General features: G+C 34.4%; 2 protein-coding genes across 2 annotated transcripts; one reads left to right on the top strand and one right to left on the bottom strand.

The window, feature by feature from the left end:
* Positions 1 to 3445: 3445 nt before the first annotated feature.
* LOC122598433 lies at positions 3446 to 8631 on the top strand. Its single transcript, XM_043771025.1, has 4 exons — positions 3446 to 4995; positions 5134 to 5385; positions 5797 to 5916; positions 8335 to 8631. Exons 1-4 carry the CDS (start codon positions 3832 to 3834, stop codon positions 8383 to 8385), a joined length of 1587 nt encoding a protein of 528 aa, XP_043626960.1. The 5' UTR covers positions 3446 to 3831; the 3' UTR covers positions 8386 to 8631.
* A 1424-nt stretch (positions 8632 to 10055) lies between these two features.
* Positions 10056 to 10679, bottom strand: LOC122596983. Its single transcript, XM_043769625.1, has one exon. It carries the CDS (start codon positions 10677 to 10679, stop codon positions 10056 to 10058), a length of 624 nt encoding a protein of 207 aa, XP_043625560.1.
* Between the last annotated feature and the right edge of the window lie 6213 nt (positions 10680 to 16892).

Here is a 16892-nt window from a genome sequence, read left to right on the forward strand (position 1 = left end):
CCAAAGTTGGATACACACTTAAACGTCCAGGGATGTTTGCGGTTGGACAAAACTAGAGCCGGTCCTGGACACGGGCAGTGAGCATCGCTTTGGCAGGGGGCACACAGTGTTTAATTATTATATGAGAGTAGGTTCATATTTTAAAGACATGCAATATTAATCCGTTGAAATTGGTAGGATAGGTAAAATAAAAAGAAGTTTTTATTATGTGTTTGTAGTTATATCTTCGTAGCATCGATCATCACTACCTTCATATGTGTATGTGCATGTGTTTTCTAAAAAGAAAGTGGTTTCAAAAAAATGGGTGAGTTGTAGGTTTTGTGATATATAAGAAAAAGATAATATGATAGGGGTAAAATAAAATAATCTTTTCCCCTAATAAAATAATAAATTTTGGGAAACGAAGCAACATAAATTAATAAAAAGTACAACCTATAATTTTTTTATTCTTTTATACCCTATTAAAATATAGACTTTAATTTAACTCCTTTCATTTTAAGTTTAAATCACACTTTTATTATTTGAGGTTTTAGTATTGAATGTAATGTAATCATATATTGTGAACACCTCAATCTTTTCTGTCTAACAGTGTATTGCATCAAAAAAGCTAACCAATAAAGTATATTTACGATATAAAACTTAGTGGGTTTTCTATTATTATTGTTATATCTTAATTTTGATATGATTCTTTATGGATTTATCTTAATTTTCGGAGTCGGAGTAGAAAGAGCAAGAGATTTCTTTGACCCATGGAGAAAATTAGATGGAGAAATGATTTCTCCGGACAAGTCTAGACTTAACTACAAATATTACACTTTAGTCCCTCTATTATACATCAGTTATCACTATCTACCCTGTCTAACTATTTCTTATTAGTTAGGTCCTACTTTGCTACCATTTTAGTCCTTTTATTCTAATCTATCATAAAACTAACAATCAAACATCATTTATAAAAATTATTTATATACATATAATATTACCTTTCTAATATTAGGATGTCACAATGAGAAAAAATAAAAATTAGTTTATTATTTGAAAGAAGTGAAAACTGATTATCAATGAAGATTTTGATAAAAAAAAAACCATTTATAATTAAAAAATTGTAAGCTCCGTAATAAGGTAATCTTTTAACTTGAATTTCTTAATAAAAACATATTTACACTTTTTTTTATTTAAAAGATTACATTATCAAAAATCAATAAAAAAAGGAATACCGTCATCCGTTAATATTTCATTAAATGCGTGGCTTCACACATTATTGAAAATTTCATGTGGACTCCTGAGTTGGATCCAAAAATCCATCCATAACCCAGGAAGTATTCCGTGTGTCTCAAAACTGTTCATCACAATGAAACGTAAATGTTTTTTTGACAAAGTTTTTAAACTTTTGAATGACGCCTAATAAATTGTAACAGGGTATATGGGAGAATGCCATAGATAAGTTTTGAGTTTCAACTCGTAAATCCAAGTGAAATATTTATTCATGTGTAAAACCAAAACCATGTTTGTGTTTAATGGATGATTAAATAATGATTAAGGTTGTGTTTGGTTGGTTGTAATGACTCGTGGTTAGTTAGCATGAATGGAATAATTCATTTAATCAGTTGCGTAAGACATATTTTTAAAGTAATTTAAAAACCACTTATAACCTCATTTAATTTGTACATTCGAAAAGCTAGCACTATCTATATCTTATATATAATTTGCCGTCTATTTTTCTATATCTCAAAAAATAAATTGTATGGTACATATACAAAAGTGAAAAATTTGAAAAAGTACCTGATTGTAGTAAATCATATGATTGTGGGTATTTTAGTCAATTTAAGTTGTAATTCATTTCATTCTCATATTGCAAACAAATATTGCAAATAATTGTGTTGACTAATTCAATTACCATGTTCATTTCATTTAATCATTCATTCAATTCCATCGTTATTTCATTCAGTCCAATCGGTAAATGAAGATATCAATATTTCTTTTCTTTAATTGATTTTTGATAATAAAGTTTTTTTTTAAATGGCTAAGTAGATAATTTTCACAAAATAAATAAATAAATAAAAAGTTAAATTATGTTCCTGTTAAAACTTCTGAGTCATAACGTGTTGTTCAAAAATATAATAAATAAAAAAATAGAAAAATAAATGATTTTTTAACGTGGTTTAAACCTGACTGAGATTTCTTATTAGGGGGTGTTTGGTTCGTCCGAATCTAATGGAATTCATTGAAATTGGAATCTAAATTCCATTGCTTTCCTTGTTTAATTGAAAAATAATGGGAATTGAAATTTAAAAAATTCCACCAAATTCTTTAAAAATAAGGAATTCATACATTTTTTACTATCTTGATGGAATGTTAAGGAATTCACTTATGTTTATCAAAATATCCTTTTACAATTAAATACCAAAATAGACCAGGCTTCCCTGATTTGATGTCGCTCCAGATGTTATCCACCATCACCGCTGCAACTCCGGCTACCGCCGGTGATATTATATCCAGCGTTCTCTTTGGCTACCACTATAGCTATCACTGCTGATGTTGCTCTTGGAGAAAGCTTACCGGCGAATCGAAACGACGCACAAATCGAAACAGTAATCGAAAGGCTTCAGTTATATTTCTTTCAATGATGGAAACTGCAGAGAGATCGAAAAGGTGTATGCGTTCACTTCAATGTTTGTGCGATGGAAACGATATCAAGATCAAAAAGGTATACCTGTGTGTCTAGTGTGTGCAGAAAGAAAATAGTGGTGGGGATGTCGTTTGAAAAAAAATTGTTGGTATGCATATGTCATTAACTAATGTGTATATTACTAATGTGTATATGTATTTTATTTATGTTATTTTCAATATCACCTGATTATTTATATGATATACTATTATGTTTTAAAAATGAAAATGAAATTATTTTATAAAAGTATAACAAAAGGTTAATAATGTCATTTGACATAATCTATATTTAAATTCCATTAACTGAATTTTATTGAATTCTGTCAACCAAACACAACACAAATTTTGAAATTTTGAGATTTCAATTGATGAATTCCAATTTCTTTAATAGATTTCAATTTTCTTAAAAAAATATTCTACTAACCAAACCTCCCCTTAAGTTTACAGCCAAACAATAATAATACTTGTATCGGTCAAAACAACCACATGTCTTCATAAATAAATTTGCTCCTACAAACATGTAAAAAACATGATTCTCACATGTTTGAATATAAAATAAAATTTAAAAGTAAATAGACTAGGTTGAGATGCAGACAGTCTTATCCCTACCAAAGGTAAAAAGACTGGTTCCATGTTTTATCACAGGTAGAAAAGACCCTCCAACCTTGCTGGGTATGAAAATCGAACCCTTGACCTCTGTCTCCAAGAGCTCCGACCACTAATCAGCTGGTTGAATATAAAATAAAATTTTTCATTGAAAATTATGGTGAGCACCGTTCCTTTTTTTACCAATTTGGTTTCCTTTTCTCTCCCTCTCCCTCTCTTACAAAGCCACCAGATACATAAAACAAAGATCTGAAAGAAAGAAAGAAAGAAAGAAGATGATGTCAATTGCAATGGTTTCCTCGATTGAAATTTTGCGTCAAGTCGTCACAGCCATGGACCAAATTGCTCGAAGGTTTCCCAAAAATTCTATACAGAACCCCATATCTTCTTCTTCTTCCTCTTGTAAGTTTAGGCCTCTTCATGTTCTATTCTTCTTCTAAGAATTATAATCTCTCTCTCTCTCTCTCTTTATATATATATATATATATCATTTTCTAGGGTTTCTTACGTTTTTCTTTAGTATTAGGAAACTGAAATTGTTGTGAGTGTTTATTAATTGAAATGTCTGCTGAAAGTGGTAAGGAGTTAGGGTTACCCAAAAGTAATAGTAGTTGCATTAGCAGTTTAAGACAACAGTTGGCTAGAACCACGTTGCGTAATGTAAGATCGAAAGGTCATACCTATGTCGACCTCAGGGAAGATAACAAGAAGAAGCCTGTCTTCTTTTGTGTTCTATGTCTGTCTCCCTGTCACAGTGATTCCGTGCTGCATGATCATCTGCGTGGTAATCTTCATAAGAAGATGTATCAAGCTGCTAAGTCGACATTGCTCAAAGATACTCAGAATCCTTGGCCGTTTAACGATGGGATGCTTTTCTTTCACACCCCCACTAATGATAATCAAACTCATTGCCTACTTACAACTTCAAATCCCGACCTTGAAAGTAATCTGCTGGATAATAACAGTCTTGCAATTGTTACTGCCAACACAACCAAAGAAAGAAATCAAACTGACGAGGAATCACTTGATGATGATAATGGTTATCATTTGATTATTCCGGATGTGCTGCATAAGGATAAAGTTTCTGATTTGGAAGTTAGCTGTATAGGTCTTGGCAAAATTGCTGCTAGGTGTTACCAAAAGGATGGCTTTACAAAAGGAATCCAGAGAATCTGGTGTGAATGGGTTGGGGACTGTTATCCAGATCACGGGGAGGAGGATATAATAATACCAGAACATGACTTTGCTATTGTGTTATTTGCATTTGATTACGACATGGGAAGAAAGGGTTTGCTTGATGACATGTTGCTTTTGCCTTCCTCATATACAAGGCCAGCACTGGAACAACATAGGAATACTGATAATGATAATAATAGTAGTAGGAATAATAATGAGATTAAAGGAGGAAAGAAGAGAAAATCATTTTCAGATCCCGAAGATGTTAGCGAGTCTTTAAGCAATCAATACGAATCCTCCGGGGAAGAATATCCAGCTTCCCGGGGCTCTAGCTCAAATAATATCATAAGTGGATATGGTGATAACTCTCTGCAATCTAGATTGATACCAAACCGTAGTGTGAGGAAAGAATTGAGGGTACATCGTCGTCTAGCTTCAGAAAGAGTATGTGATATCTGTCAGCATAAGATGCTTCCTGGTAAAGATGTGGCCACACTTCTCAACATGAAGACCGGTAGAATTGTGTGCAGCAGCAGAAACTTGAATGGGGTAAATGCCTTTTCACAATCTTTATTTTTTTTTTCTCATTTTAAAGTTTCATTTTCTGTGTCTTTTCAATGTCCCCCATGAATTGTTATTTGTCTTAGATCTGTTCCGAGTATGAAATTGTTCGATGTGAATTTGCAGGCATTTCATGTATTTCACATATCCTGCCTAATTCATTGGGTACTTTTCTGTGAGTATGAAGTGTATACAAAACAACTAATTGGTTCTAAAGTAAAGAAGCGATCTAGAAGGAAGAAAGGTGCTACAAAGGTTGTTGAAGCTGAAGAGGAGATCAAAAAGCAAATATACTCCCCCTTTTGTCCAGAATGCCAGGGGACTGGTATAGACATTGATGGAGATGAGCTAGAGAAACCTACAGTTTCTCTCTCTGAGGTTGGTTAAAGTGCTAGTTTTCTCCGTGTCATTCCCTTTTTCTCTATATTTTTATAAATTATATATTCTGTATGTATTCATTATTGCATTATGTGAAGACATAGATTAAAGGGAGTAATTGATTATTGGTTGGAATGCCAATTTTACCATAATGATAGGGTTCTTGAGTATCTAGTATCTTTATTCATTTTAATGCTTGAAACTCACATCAAAATGAAATTTTGCAGTTTTTGTGAGGGCATTAGAATGGGACTGCTGTAGTTTACTTTGGACAGAGAAAATATATTCTAATGAAACATGATTATGTCTTTCATAACCTGTATTCTTCTAAATTTGTTTGGTCATATACTTTTATGTTACACTGTGACGCTTAGTATCTTGAACAATTAAAGCTTGCTTCATATGTTTCAGATGTTCAAGTATAAGATGAAAGCAAGTGATGGACATAGAGAATATATGAAATGCCCTGAAATGTTGCAAAACTGCTCAACAGGATTTTATTTTCCACCTCAGTCTGAAGAAACATTGCAGGTTTTACATCATCTCTGTTCATTGTTTTTCTGATTCTATTCCCAAAAATATTAGAGATCAAGAATGAATGAAAGTTACCTATCTAAATTTATACATTATGCATGAAAGTTACCTATCTAAATTTTACTTGACCTGTTTTCATCTGCAGAAAAAGGTGTCTATATAAACCCAGACCATCTTGAACACTTACCTAATTTGCCTGACCCACCTATCTTGTCACCTCTAGTTATTGTTAGGGTAAAGTCCATACGACTACTTTCTTACCTAGTTTCCCCAAGCCAGGTAATATACACTCGTTAAAGTAATTATACACGACATATACTTCCAAATGTTGGCCCAAACTAAGCAATATGTTGAGTATACCAATTAGACATGTAAACTTGTGTTATATGATGTTATTTTTCTTTGTTGGCAATGGCATCTTTCTTACTAAAAATTTAGTAACTATTAGTTTATAGTCAAACAAAAACACATGATGATCGTTTCCTGGTGACCTTGTACCTTCCGGCACTGCAGCCTTTTTTTTTGGTAGAAACCATCACTGCAGCTCTAAGATATTCTCCACATCTTCTTAGTGCACAATCATTTACCAAGTTCTCCAAATTCAAACTCTCATCTACGTTTACATCAAAATTAGAATCTCTGAATATTCTGACAACCATGACTTAACAACAATATGAATACAATCACAAAATTTGCAAGCTGATTAAACTGGAACAATTTCTTGACCTATTAAAATTAAACACACATTTTGGGTTTCCAGGTTAAGCCGTTAAGGTTTGTAACCGAGAGAGGAGACATTTATAGATCTTGCATGAAATGAAGAGAGATATGGGGTATGTTTGGCATAAAGCTTGTGGGAACTTATGCGGGCTTGAGCTTATGGTTTTAAATTTTGTTTGGCAGGCTAGATTTATAAAAGTATTTGAAAAAAATAAGTCCTTAAATCATAAGTTACTTGAAGTTGCTACCCTACCAATAGTTCATTGTAGGGCCATTATGGTGGACTGTTATGGAATATAGGTATGGGTTTAAATCTTGGGACATTGAACTTTTTTCTTGGGTTTGGTTAAACTCCATATGATGGTACCAAATGATAAATGAACATTGTAGAGGTGGTTTGTTGGGGAAGGGTTAGTGGTGTCTAAAGGACGGGGTCGAGGGTTTCTCAGCTGATTAGAACCTTTTGGAACTTACTTGAAGTTGTCTATAAAAAGTAGATACAACAACAACAATGGTAACCAAATCCCGATAAAAGTGGGGTATGGGGAAGATATAATGTAGACAACCTCACCTCTACCCAAAGATAGAGAGGTTGCTTCCTGAAGGACCTCCGGCCTAGGGTTTACCCTTGAAAACATAGTCTCGACAGCCTGGCGGAGTCAAAGCCGAAAGAGAAGAAATCAGGTCTCGATCTCAAATCTAGAGAGAGAAGAGAGAAAACTCTCTCTCTGTAGAGAGAAACACCACGGTCGAATAAAATTCTAAATAATTAAAAGTTGCATTATTATGACTTCAATAATTAGATGACATGGAGCTTAATTGCCAAGGGGCCTTATACCTAATGGATTGGATGTGACCCATCAACTAAGCGGTTGTGGCTCAAAGTCTTACTTGAGATAATTGGTATAAATAGGAGGTTGTGGTTCAGAGTCTCACTTCTGACAATTGGAATAAATTGTAGAGGATCCTTATCCAAATAGTAGGTGGTTGCGAGTGCAAGCTTGAGCTTTTGCTACTGTGCTAAACACATAACAAAAGCTATTAGTTCCAACTAGTTTCACCGAATATACTCATGGTGTGCAAAGATAAATTGACGTTTTTCCTTGTTAGATAAAACGGACGGAATGGTTGTCATCTCCCTGATACGTTTGTTTATAATGCATCTATTATTGAGAGTATATAATGAAAGTAATATACAAATTGAATTTAATTTGAGGAAAATAAAAGTAAATTTAGAATGATATTTTTATAAAGTTAAGTTGTTTATTTATTTAGAAAAAAGGAAATACATGGCCATTATGTTATCTGTTGTTCAAAATATCTTGTTAAAACTATGATTGTTCCTTATGATAACTCATAACTCAAAAAGTATGCATTTTATGTTTGGTGTTATGTTGGTGGTGGTGGTGGTGGTGGTGGTGGTGGTCATTATTGATGTAAAGGTAATTGATCTAAAGAAAAGAGATATTGTAGAAGAAAAGAGAGTGGTGGTGTAAACTAATTCATTAGGAGTAGATGGTCATTTCGCATGTTCTATTTTTAAACTTTTCAACAAGGGTATAGAATCTTTATATAGTAGCAAGTATAAGTATAGAAGTATAGATATTACTTGCATTGGGGGACAAAATGTATGTTCATTCCTATTTTATGGACTTCACCATTATGATTTGTTAATGTTAATTTGTCTTGTTTCAGGAAAATTTGTCACCACTGAAGATTGTTCGCTTCTATCGTGCTACTGATTAGATATAGACAAGACATTTCTTGTTGTCATCCAAGTAACCTTGTACAAAGAAATGATTTTAAATCCTTTTACATGTTATTTCATAATGTTAGCTTTTTGTAAATGGTTCTTACATACATGCGTAGTATTTGAGCTAGAGACTGAACATATAGGGCATGTTTTTGCTCTATGTAGGTTCTTCATTTCAATTCACAATTTGTATTATTTCCGCAACATATATGAATCATCTTAACAAATGACCTTGAATATTTTGGGTATTGAAGTATTGTGATAGTTAAAGATATACTTGTGTTTGCAACATGGGAGGTATGGTGGTTTATCTGTAATTAGAAGCTGGCCTGACATATCATTATTGGTTTCTGTAAATGCCGAGATTGTTTGGTTCAATGACATGCTTCTGCTCATTGCTTACGTATTAATGTAAAACCATACGGGTTTGTTATTCTAAATCTTTGATTTAAATCAATGAGGTTTAAAAAAACATCTATAAAATAAAAAATATAAAAAATCAACGAGGTTTTTTTTTGATCATTCAAAATTAATATTAATGGAAGACTAGTGAGAAGCTAGGAGTACAAGATATAAGAAATGGAAAATATACATTAAGGATCGAGGCTAAAACTATACCACTTTACCCAACATAAGTGGTTTTCCCGGGTTCTGTTAGACAACCAAAGGTAAGTAACACTTTTGAGTTCCTTGAAAGCATAATGAATGGAAGGTAATTTGTTAGAGAAGACTCGATCATTCCGAATTTTCCAAATCCTCCAGCATAATGCAAGTACAATGAGGTTGATGTAGGGGCGAATTCTCGAGCTTATGAGCGGATCATTATGGAGGTGGAACAACTCTTTAAAGGTTTAGGGTTTGTTAAAGGGGATGCGACACCAAACCAGGATAAGGCTCCATAAGTGGTCCGCAAACGGGCAGTGCAGGAAGAGGTGACATGCAGTTTCTTCAATAGAGTTACACATCGGACAGAGTGTGGATGTGATGGGAATCTGCCTAAGACTCAGCTGGTCAGTGGTTCAGATTCGATTCATCTTGAGACGCCATCCAAATATATTAACTTTTAAAGGTGCAATACGTTTCCATGGGAAGTTCCAATGGTTGGGACCAAAAGTTGAGGTTTGGAGGATGTGCTTGATCGACTTGAAGCAGCCGCTTTTGTTAGGGGACCAATACCACATGTCTTTTGAAGCAGTTAGGGAGATGTGTGAGATCCGGGAGAGAAGGTCTTGAAGTTGATATAGTTCCAGTTGTGAAGATGGTGGTCTCGACCAGTTCCAGTGGCAGTTAAGAAAACGTCCTTCGTTGGTCCACCTATCTGCAATAACGCAGTCCTTCCGAGATTCCAACTTGAAGAGATCGGGAAAACAAATATAGAATGGGGTGTTGCCACACCATGTATCAATCCAGAATCGAATTTCAGAGCCATCTCCAACTTTTCCTGTGATCAAATGCTCAATAGAAACGTTAAAGTGGGAGAGGTGGGAGTTTAGATTGGCGATGTTTTTCCAAACTCCCACCAGGTCAGATTTGAAAGGCAGTGGGGAGCAGTTCCATCGGGAAGGGTGTAAAGAGGTGATAACACGTGCCGAGAGACTGGAGCAGTTTTGACGGTATCTCCACCACCATTTGGAAAGTAAAACAAGGTTTTTTATTTGAAGACTTACCAACCCAAGCCCGTCTGATTCAATTGGAGAGATAACTCTATCCCAAGAGACCCACGGGATCTTTCTCCTGTTAGAAGAACCTCCCCAAAAAATGATTTCCGAATAGACTCGAGTTTAGAGAGGATACACACTGGTGCCTTGTAAAGCAAGAAGTAGTAGGATGGAAGACTATCAAGCACGAAACTGATTAAGGTGATTTTGTCACCAAGGGAAAGTGTGGATGCTTTCCATTGTGACAATCGGTTCTCGAAGATTTGGATGACAGGGGTCCAGTGTTTTTTCAGGTTCATATTTGATCCTACAACGAGTCCAAGATATGTCACCGGGAAGTGTCCAATTTGGCAGTTTAGGATGTCGATAGAGGCGGCAATTGCGTTTGGAGGGAGGTTTATGCCATAGAAACTCAACTTATGAAGGTTAACTTTCAGCCCAGAAGCTAAATGAAAGCATCTCAGAATTCTCGAGATGTTAGCGATGTGGGTGTGTGACCAGGAGCCCAAAATGATTGCGTCGTCGGCATATAACAAATGCGAGATACATGGGCCGTAATTAGGTAATTTTAGCCCAGACACAAGGCCCAAATTGGTGGCACGTTGGAAAACATTGGAGAATGCCTCCATGGCGATAATAAATAAAAAAAGGTGAAAGATGGTCACCATGAGGCATTCTGCACTCACAGTTGAACTTAGAGATGGGGCATCCATTAAAAAATACAACCGATCTGGTAGAGGGGAGGATTCCTTTGATCCATAGAATCCATCTCGACAAAAAGCACATTTGCTCCATGATGGAAAGAAGGAAATTCCAATTGACTGTATCAAAGGCCTTCTCGAAGTCGACTTCGAAGCAAAAAGATTCACGTTTGGTTTTTTTCAGCCATGAAACTATCTCGTTTAGCATTAGAGGGCCGTCGAGGATGTTTCTATCGGAAAGGAAAGTTGATTGGGTCGGAGAGATGATTTCTGAGATGACTTGCTTAAGGCGGTTTGCAAGGGTTTTCAAGATTGTTTTTTTGATGCAACCAATGAGGGTGATTGGGAAGTAGTCATTCAGGGATTGAACGGAGTTTTTCTTGGGGATTAAGACAATGTAGGAGAAGCTGCAACCATAACTGATGAGTCCCGAATGATAGAAGTCGATTAAAATATTGAGAAAATCGAACTTCAGGTCATCCCAATAATTCTTAGGAAACCGAAATTGAAACCATCAGGTCCATGGGCTTTGTCGCTGTCACAATCCCAGCCTGCCCGGGTTATTTCATTGAGGGTGAAAGGGGAAGTAAGGAGGTTAACATCAGCTGGGGAGAGGGTTCTGAGGTCGTAGCATTGGATTTTGGGTCGATCTTTAATGGGCTCTATGAATTTACTTTTGAAGAGGTTAGGGCAGCTTGGCGTATTGTTAGAGGGTCCACATGCCAATTTCCATCAACTTCCAGACCACTAATTCTGTTACTGGCCTTTCGACAATTGATGAAGCGGTGAAAGTATCCGGTGTTTTCATCACCGCACTTAATCCACTTGGCACGGGATTTTTGGTGTAGGTCTTTGGTTATTGATTGTTCAAGGGTTTGTATCTTTTCCTTTGTGGCAATCCATAAGGCTAACTCGTCATCGGTGTAATCGCGATGATCAATGATTGAGTCAAGGCTTTCCAATTGGCTGTTGAGTGAATCTTTTGCGGCTGTTTCTGATGCTCTAGTGTTGCGCAACCATTCTTTGAGTTCTACTTTGAGGTTCTTGAGGTTTAAGAAACATATGAAAGGTAATTGGTTTAGCCCACTAAAATTTACAGAAAACATTTATGGGTATGACTGACATGTACAATAACAAAAGGTCCACTCATATTTTCACTCGTTGTGGCCTCATAGGTATGGCAAGAAATGTGCAAGGTGTAACCAATTTATTGGTTTCATACTAGAGATTTATTAGTGTTGCATAGAACCATCGATATGGACTGCAAAATGAGAAAGATTCATTAGTACAAATATGTTTTAACAATTACCTTTCATATGAGGAAGATCTATTAGTAGAAATGAGAATCCTACCTATCCATCTTAATGATACAACAGATTCGTGGACTTGGGCCTGTGATTCCTCAAGACTGTACACCGTGAAGTCAATGTGAAATAAGCTAAGTAATGCCACTTTTGGCCCGAAGCACTAGGACAGAACCGCTCCCTTAAAGATGAACATTCTCGGATGGAGATTGGAGATCCACAAAGATCTTGTGATCAGCGCTACAAACCTTCCCATGCTAGAGCTATTTTGGAGGTCCACAAAGATCTTGTGATCAACCCTACAAAGTCCAGATACATCCATCTAATAATATTTTCCTATATATGGACTGTTTGGAAAATCCGAAATGAATGCATATTCTCCAACAAAGCATCTCCAACAAAGAACCATCCATCCGATATGCCGTAAAGGAACTCAAATCCACAAGCTTCCTCTGGTTTTCTCGTTTAGATTGGGCAAAATGGTGTAATTTTAGTTTTTAATTCATTTGTATTGTACTCCTCTTCTAGCACCTTGCCAGTTTCATTAATAAACTGACTGTTCAAAAAAAAAATAAAAAAAATACAAATATGTTTATTTTCTCAAACATAAAGGCGGATATTGTTAAAATCATGGTTGAAATTAAAGCGCTAGGCTACCTCTATGGCTCTATATAAGAAATTGGGGAGTTTTTAATAGTATGAATTGGAAAGATGGTGAACTTTTTTTATACAATTTATGTGTATAATTGTATGATGTCTGTGCCATTCTAAAGATAAAAATAAATTTTTTTGTATGTGTTTGTTTTTGCCTTAGCTTTGGCTAACTTAATATAATTTGCAATTTCAAAAAAGTATGGTCGTTGAGTTCCTTTTCTATATCTGTATTTATATCTATAACCCTTATAAAGCATATTGATCTCTCATATTTTAGGAAATTCAACACTTTTTTATATCCAAAATACCCTTATTTTTTAATCCTAATTTCCCTGTACACCTAATCTATACTTTTATACTGTTTAATATATAAAATAACCCTTTTCTTAAAAGTTATGGATGATTTATCTAAAATACCATTAATAATTAAATTACAATATCAGTCATTTATTCAAAATATTTGTATTAACCTTTTACATCAATTACCTTTATATTAATTATCTACACTACTCGGCGTCGCCAACAGTCGCCCCCACCACCACACCGTTGTTGCCACAACCACCGCCGCATTGCGCGGGTACCGTGCTAGTCAATAGACATATATTGGTACACGAGCCAAAAACAAATTTTAAACCGTTACCTCCAATCTCCGGTTGTTTACAGGCGGACTTGAGGGTTTTGTAACACCCCGACTACGGCGGAAACACGAGATGCCACAGAACGACATGGTACAAAAGATTAAATGAAAAACATCTTAATTAAAGTCTTAAAACCATTCCAAATTAAACGATTACATAGTTCAAAGTGAAGCGTTAAAAATCATTACATAAGTCCAAATCCGAATAAAAGATAAACTGTTTGCATTACATGTCTTCGTTCACCAAACAAACACAATGTCCAAAAGCGGTCCATAAGCAAACCTACTGCTCTAAACCTGAAAAACATGAAGAAAAAGTGTCAACTACGAGAGTTGAGTGAGTTCATAGGTTTTTAACTAATACCATAAGCATATATACACATCATAACAAAATAAATTGGGAATCACCAATTTCTATGAATATTTCCAATTCATCCTTTGATAATCATTTGTTCAACTCAATTTTAACCCATGTAAATAAATCCTTGTCATATGACCACAAGGGTCTAATTCCATTATCTTAGATGAGTATATGCTTGAGCCACTACTACTACCATTTTATTCAAGTCCGATTACAATCCAATAATTCAATTCATAGCACAAGCTGTCAATCAAGTGCCGTAATAATAATTACAATAATGATAATGGGTCGTGCCATGGAGACGCCCGATTATCTTAAGGTAGTTAGAACACCTAGGGGCCAGACTAGAAGTGGAGGTTGTCACGAAGGCAACCAACCTTCCAACGGTACGCTTTGGGAGGGCGGACGAAACCTAGTTGCGCAACTAACTAACTACAGGCCTCCACTTTCGGAGGAAATAGTAGTGTACCGAACGCCGCGGTTTGACAGAACTCAAGCTCATCACATAAATCCTTTATTATCATTTCATACTCATGTATCAAGAATCATTTCATATAACAAACTCTCTTTCAAGAAACATTGCATATATAGAAAGTAGTTTCATTTATCATGCTTTTCACCCCGAAAGTAAAACACATAAAAGAGTTTGAAAGGGGGCTATGACTCACTTGATTTGAGAGTAATGGGGGCTGATCAAATACGAGATGTGCACCTAGTGGTGTCATCCCTCAAGCAAGCCTAAACCATGGTATTCAAATATACACAGCGTGAGTGCGTGTTACATGAACTAGTGAACTAGATCATGAGATTTATGCTAGTAGGCTTGCCTATCTTTGGTTGTTACTTAATTATGGAATCAAAGTGTATTATGATGTTCAAGATGTTTGGTTAAATTGGAATTGATGGTAAGAGTAGTTTTTGCGTTAAGCGTTTTTGCGCGTTTGTTGGAATTTCGGTAATTCGGCTTTGATTCGCGAGATTTCTTTTGCACACTTTGCTTTGTACTATTATTTGATAGGTACAGTAGTATTTTGGATTTTAAAATATATTTTCTGATTCATATTAATTTCCTTGATTTATTATTATTTAATTAATTATTTATTCCATTTATTCATTAATTACTTAAATAATTCCTTATAATGATTCTTAGGTTCTTAAATTACCTTTAAAATTTATGGATAATTATATTTGGATTATCTACTGATTATTATGTTCTTAAACTTGTAATATTATATTTTATTTATTTATTTAGGCTTTATTAATAATTATTTAATATTAGTGATTAATTAGTGATGTTAACTTAGTTATTTATTCTTAAATTATGTAAAACTTGTTCCTCTTCTTGAAATTATTTTTCTCCAGTAGGTTTAGGTTATTTTAACATTAGTTATGTGATTTTGTCCAAGTTCATGATTTATATAATTTATTATTGATTTATTTATTCCTTAAAATCCCCTTTAAATTCATTAAATTATAAAAACACTTAGAAATCATCACAAGAGCTTTTGTCCAAAAATCCCAGGCCTTTTTAGGCAACTTTTATCAATAAAAATTTGTAACCATTCAACCTCTCTTTTGTCCTTATAATTTGAGGACTTTTAAACGTAAAATCGTTTACCGAAATAGTGATTTTTGCCTCATTTCTCAACCAAATTAAATGCTTCAAAAGGGATTTTTGTTCTTATTTCATTTTGTCCAGAATGTCCATCATATTTTGATGTCCTAAGTCGTGATTGTGGTGGTGGTGTGCTATGTGAAATTTTATGCTTTCGGTTGGTGATTATTTGACCCGAAAAGACGATTTTTGAGCTTATTCTTGCTATGCATCAAATGACTTGAGTTTTATACTTTTAATATGTCATATTTCCAGTATGTTCATCACATTTTCATGGTCATATAGTTATGGTGCATGTGTGTGCTCAAAATGCATGTTAACAAGTTTTCAGTTTTCGATTTCAAGCCTATTTTGCCTTGTTTGGTTCCATAATCATATTTTTGTTATTACCATATTTTTTCCAGAATATTAACCTTGATATTAACACATTTTTCACTTATGACAAGCCTAGCTTCATCTCATAATCCAAACAACAATCCAACCTTCTTAAATCTAGCATATATGCACTTAAATCAATACTTTTTAACATAAAGCTTTAACTATCAAAAATCCATCAACATAAAAATATATTTTTCATGAAATATTCCAGAAATATATATGCAAATATTTATACAACATGTTCATCTTTTTATATAAAAAGTTACTTTACAAACTATCAACACATATCCACCTTTTTGATGCTAGCTTTTATAGATCCAACACTTTATCAATAAAATCTATATTTTTATAAATATTTCCAGAAATATTACCTTCATAATATGTATGAATATAGCCACCTTTCAAAGGAAAAAATCACATCAAAGACTATTAAACTTATATCCACACTTTTGGGTCTTAAACTAGTTGAATCCTTGGATCTTTCTTCATGGATTCAACATGCATGAGCATGGAAAGAAAGATCCTATCAACTTTGCCCTCATCAAGTGTATATTCAAAAGAAAACATGAAGAAAACACAATCTTTTGATAAAACCTTTTTAATATAAACAAGAACAAGATTAATCTAATAAAGAGATGAAGATATATACCCTTGAAGAACACTTTTAGATGATGAAAAATGGCAGAAATTTCGTGGCCTATATCTCCAAGAATACCCTTATTCAACACTTGAAACAACCCTTAAACTATTCTTGAATCAACCCTTTGTTTATCTAACCTACAACCCTTATTATTATCAAGTGTTTAGATGAGTTTTTAGTCTTGTTCTTGCTTCTTCTAATGGCTGCCGAAATGGACAAGAAAAGAGAAGGGAGGAGGAGTTTCTTGAGAGGAAATAATGACTAGTATGTGAAGAGTGTGAAGAGTGTGTAAAAATGAGAGTTCCAAGAGTGATTTTGTGGAAGTGAAATTTGAAATGTGGAGTGTGTGAGGGGGAAAGGGGGGGGGGGGGGGCGGCCTTGGGGGTAATGAAAAGGCTTTTTCCTTTTTTTTTTTTTTTGTATAAAATTAGTGTATAAGTTGTTGTATAAGTATATGTTAATTATGTATTTGTTTTGTAAGTGTTTAGTTAGTTAAATGTAAGTAATTGGTTGTTTTAGTTAGGAATATGTTCATGGATGTATAAGTCATGT

The sequence above is a fragment of the Erigeron canadensis genome, chromosome 4 (genome assembly GCF_010389155.1).
Source record: "Erigeron canadensis isolate Cc75 chromosome 4, C_canadensis_v1, whole genome shotgun sequence".
In the NCBI taxonomy this organism is placed as follows: Eukaryota; Viridiplantae; Streptophyta; class Magnoliopsida; order Asterales; family Asteraceae; genus Erigeron; species Erigeron canadensis.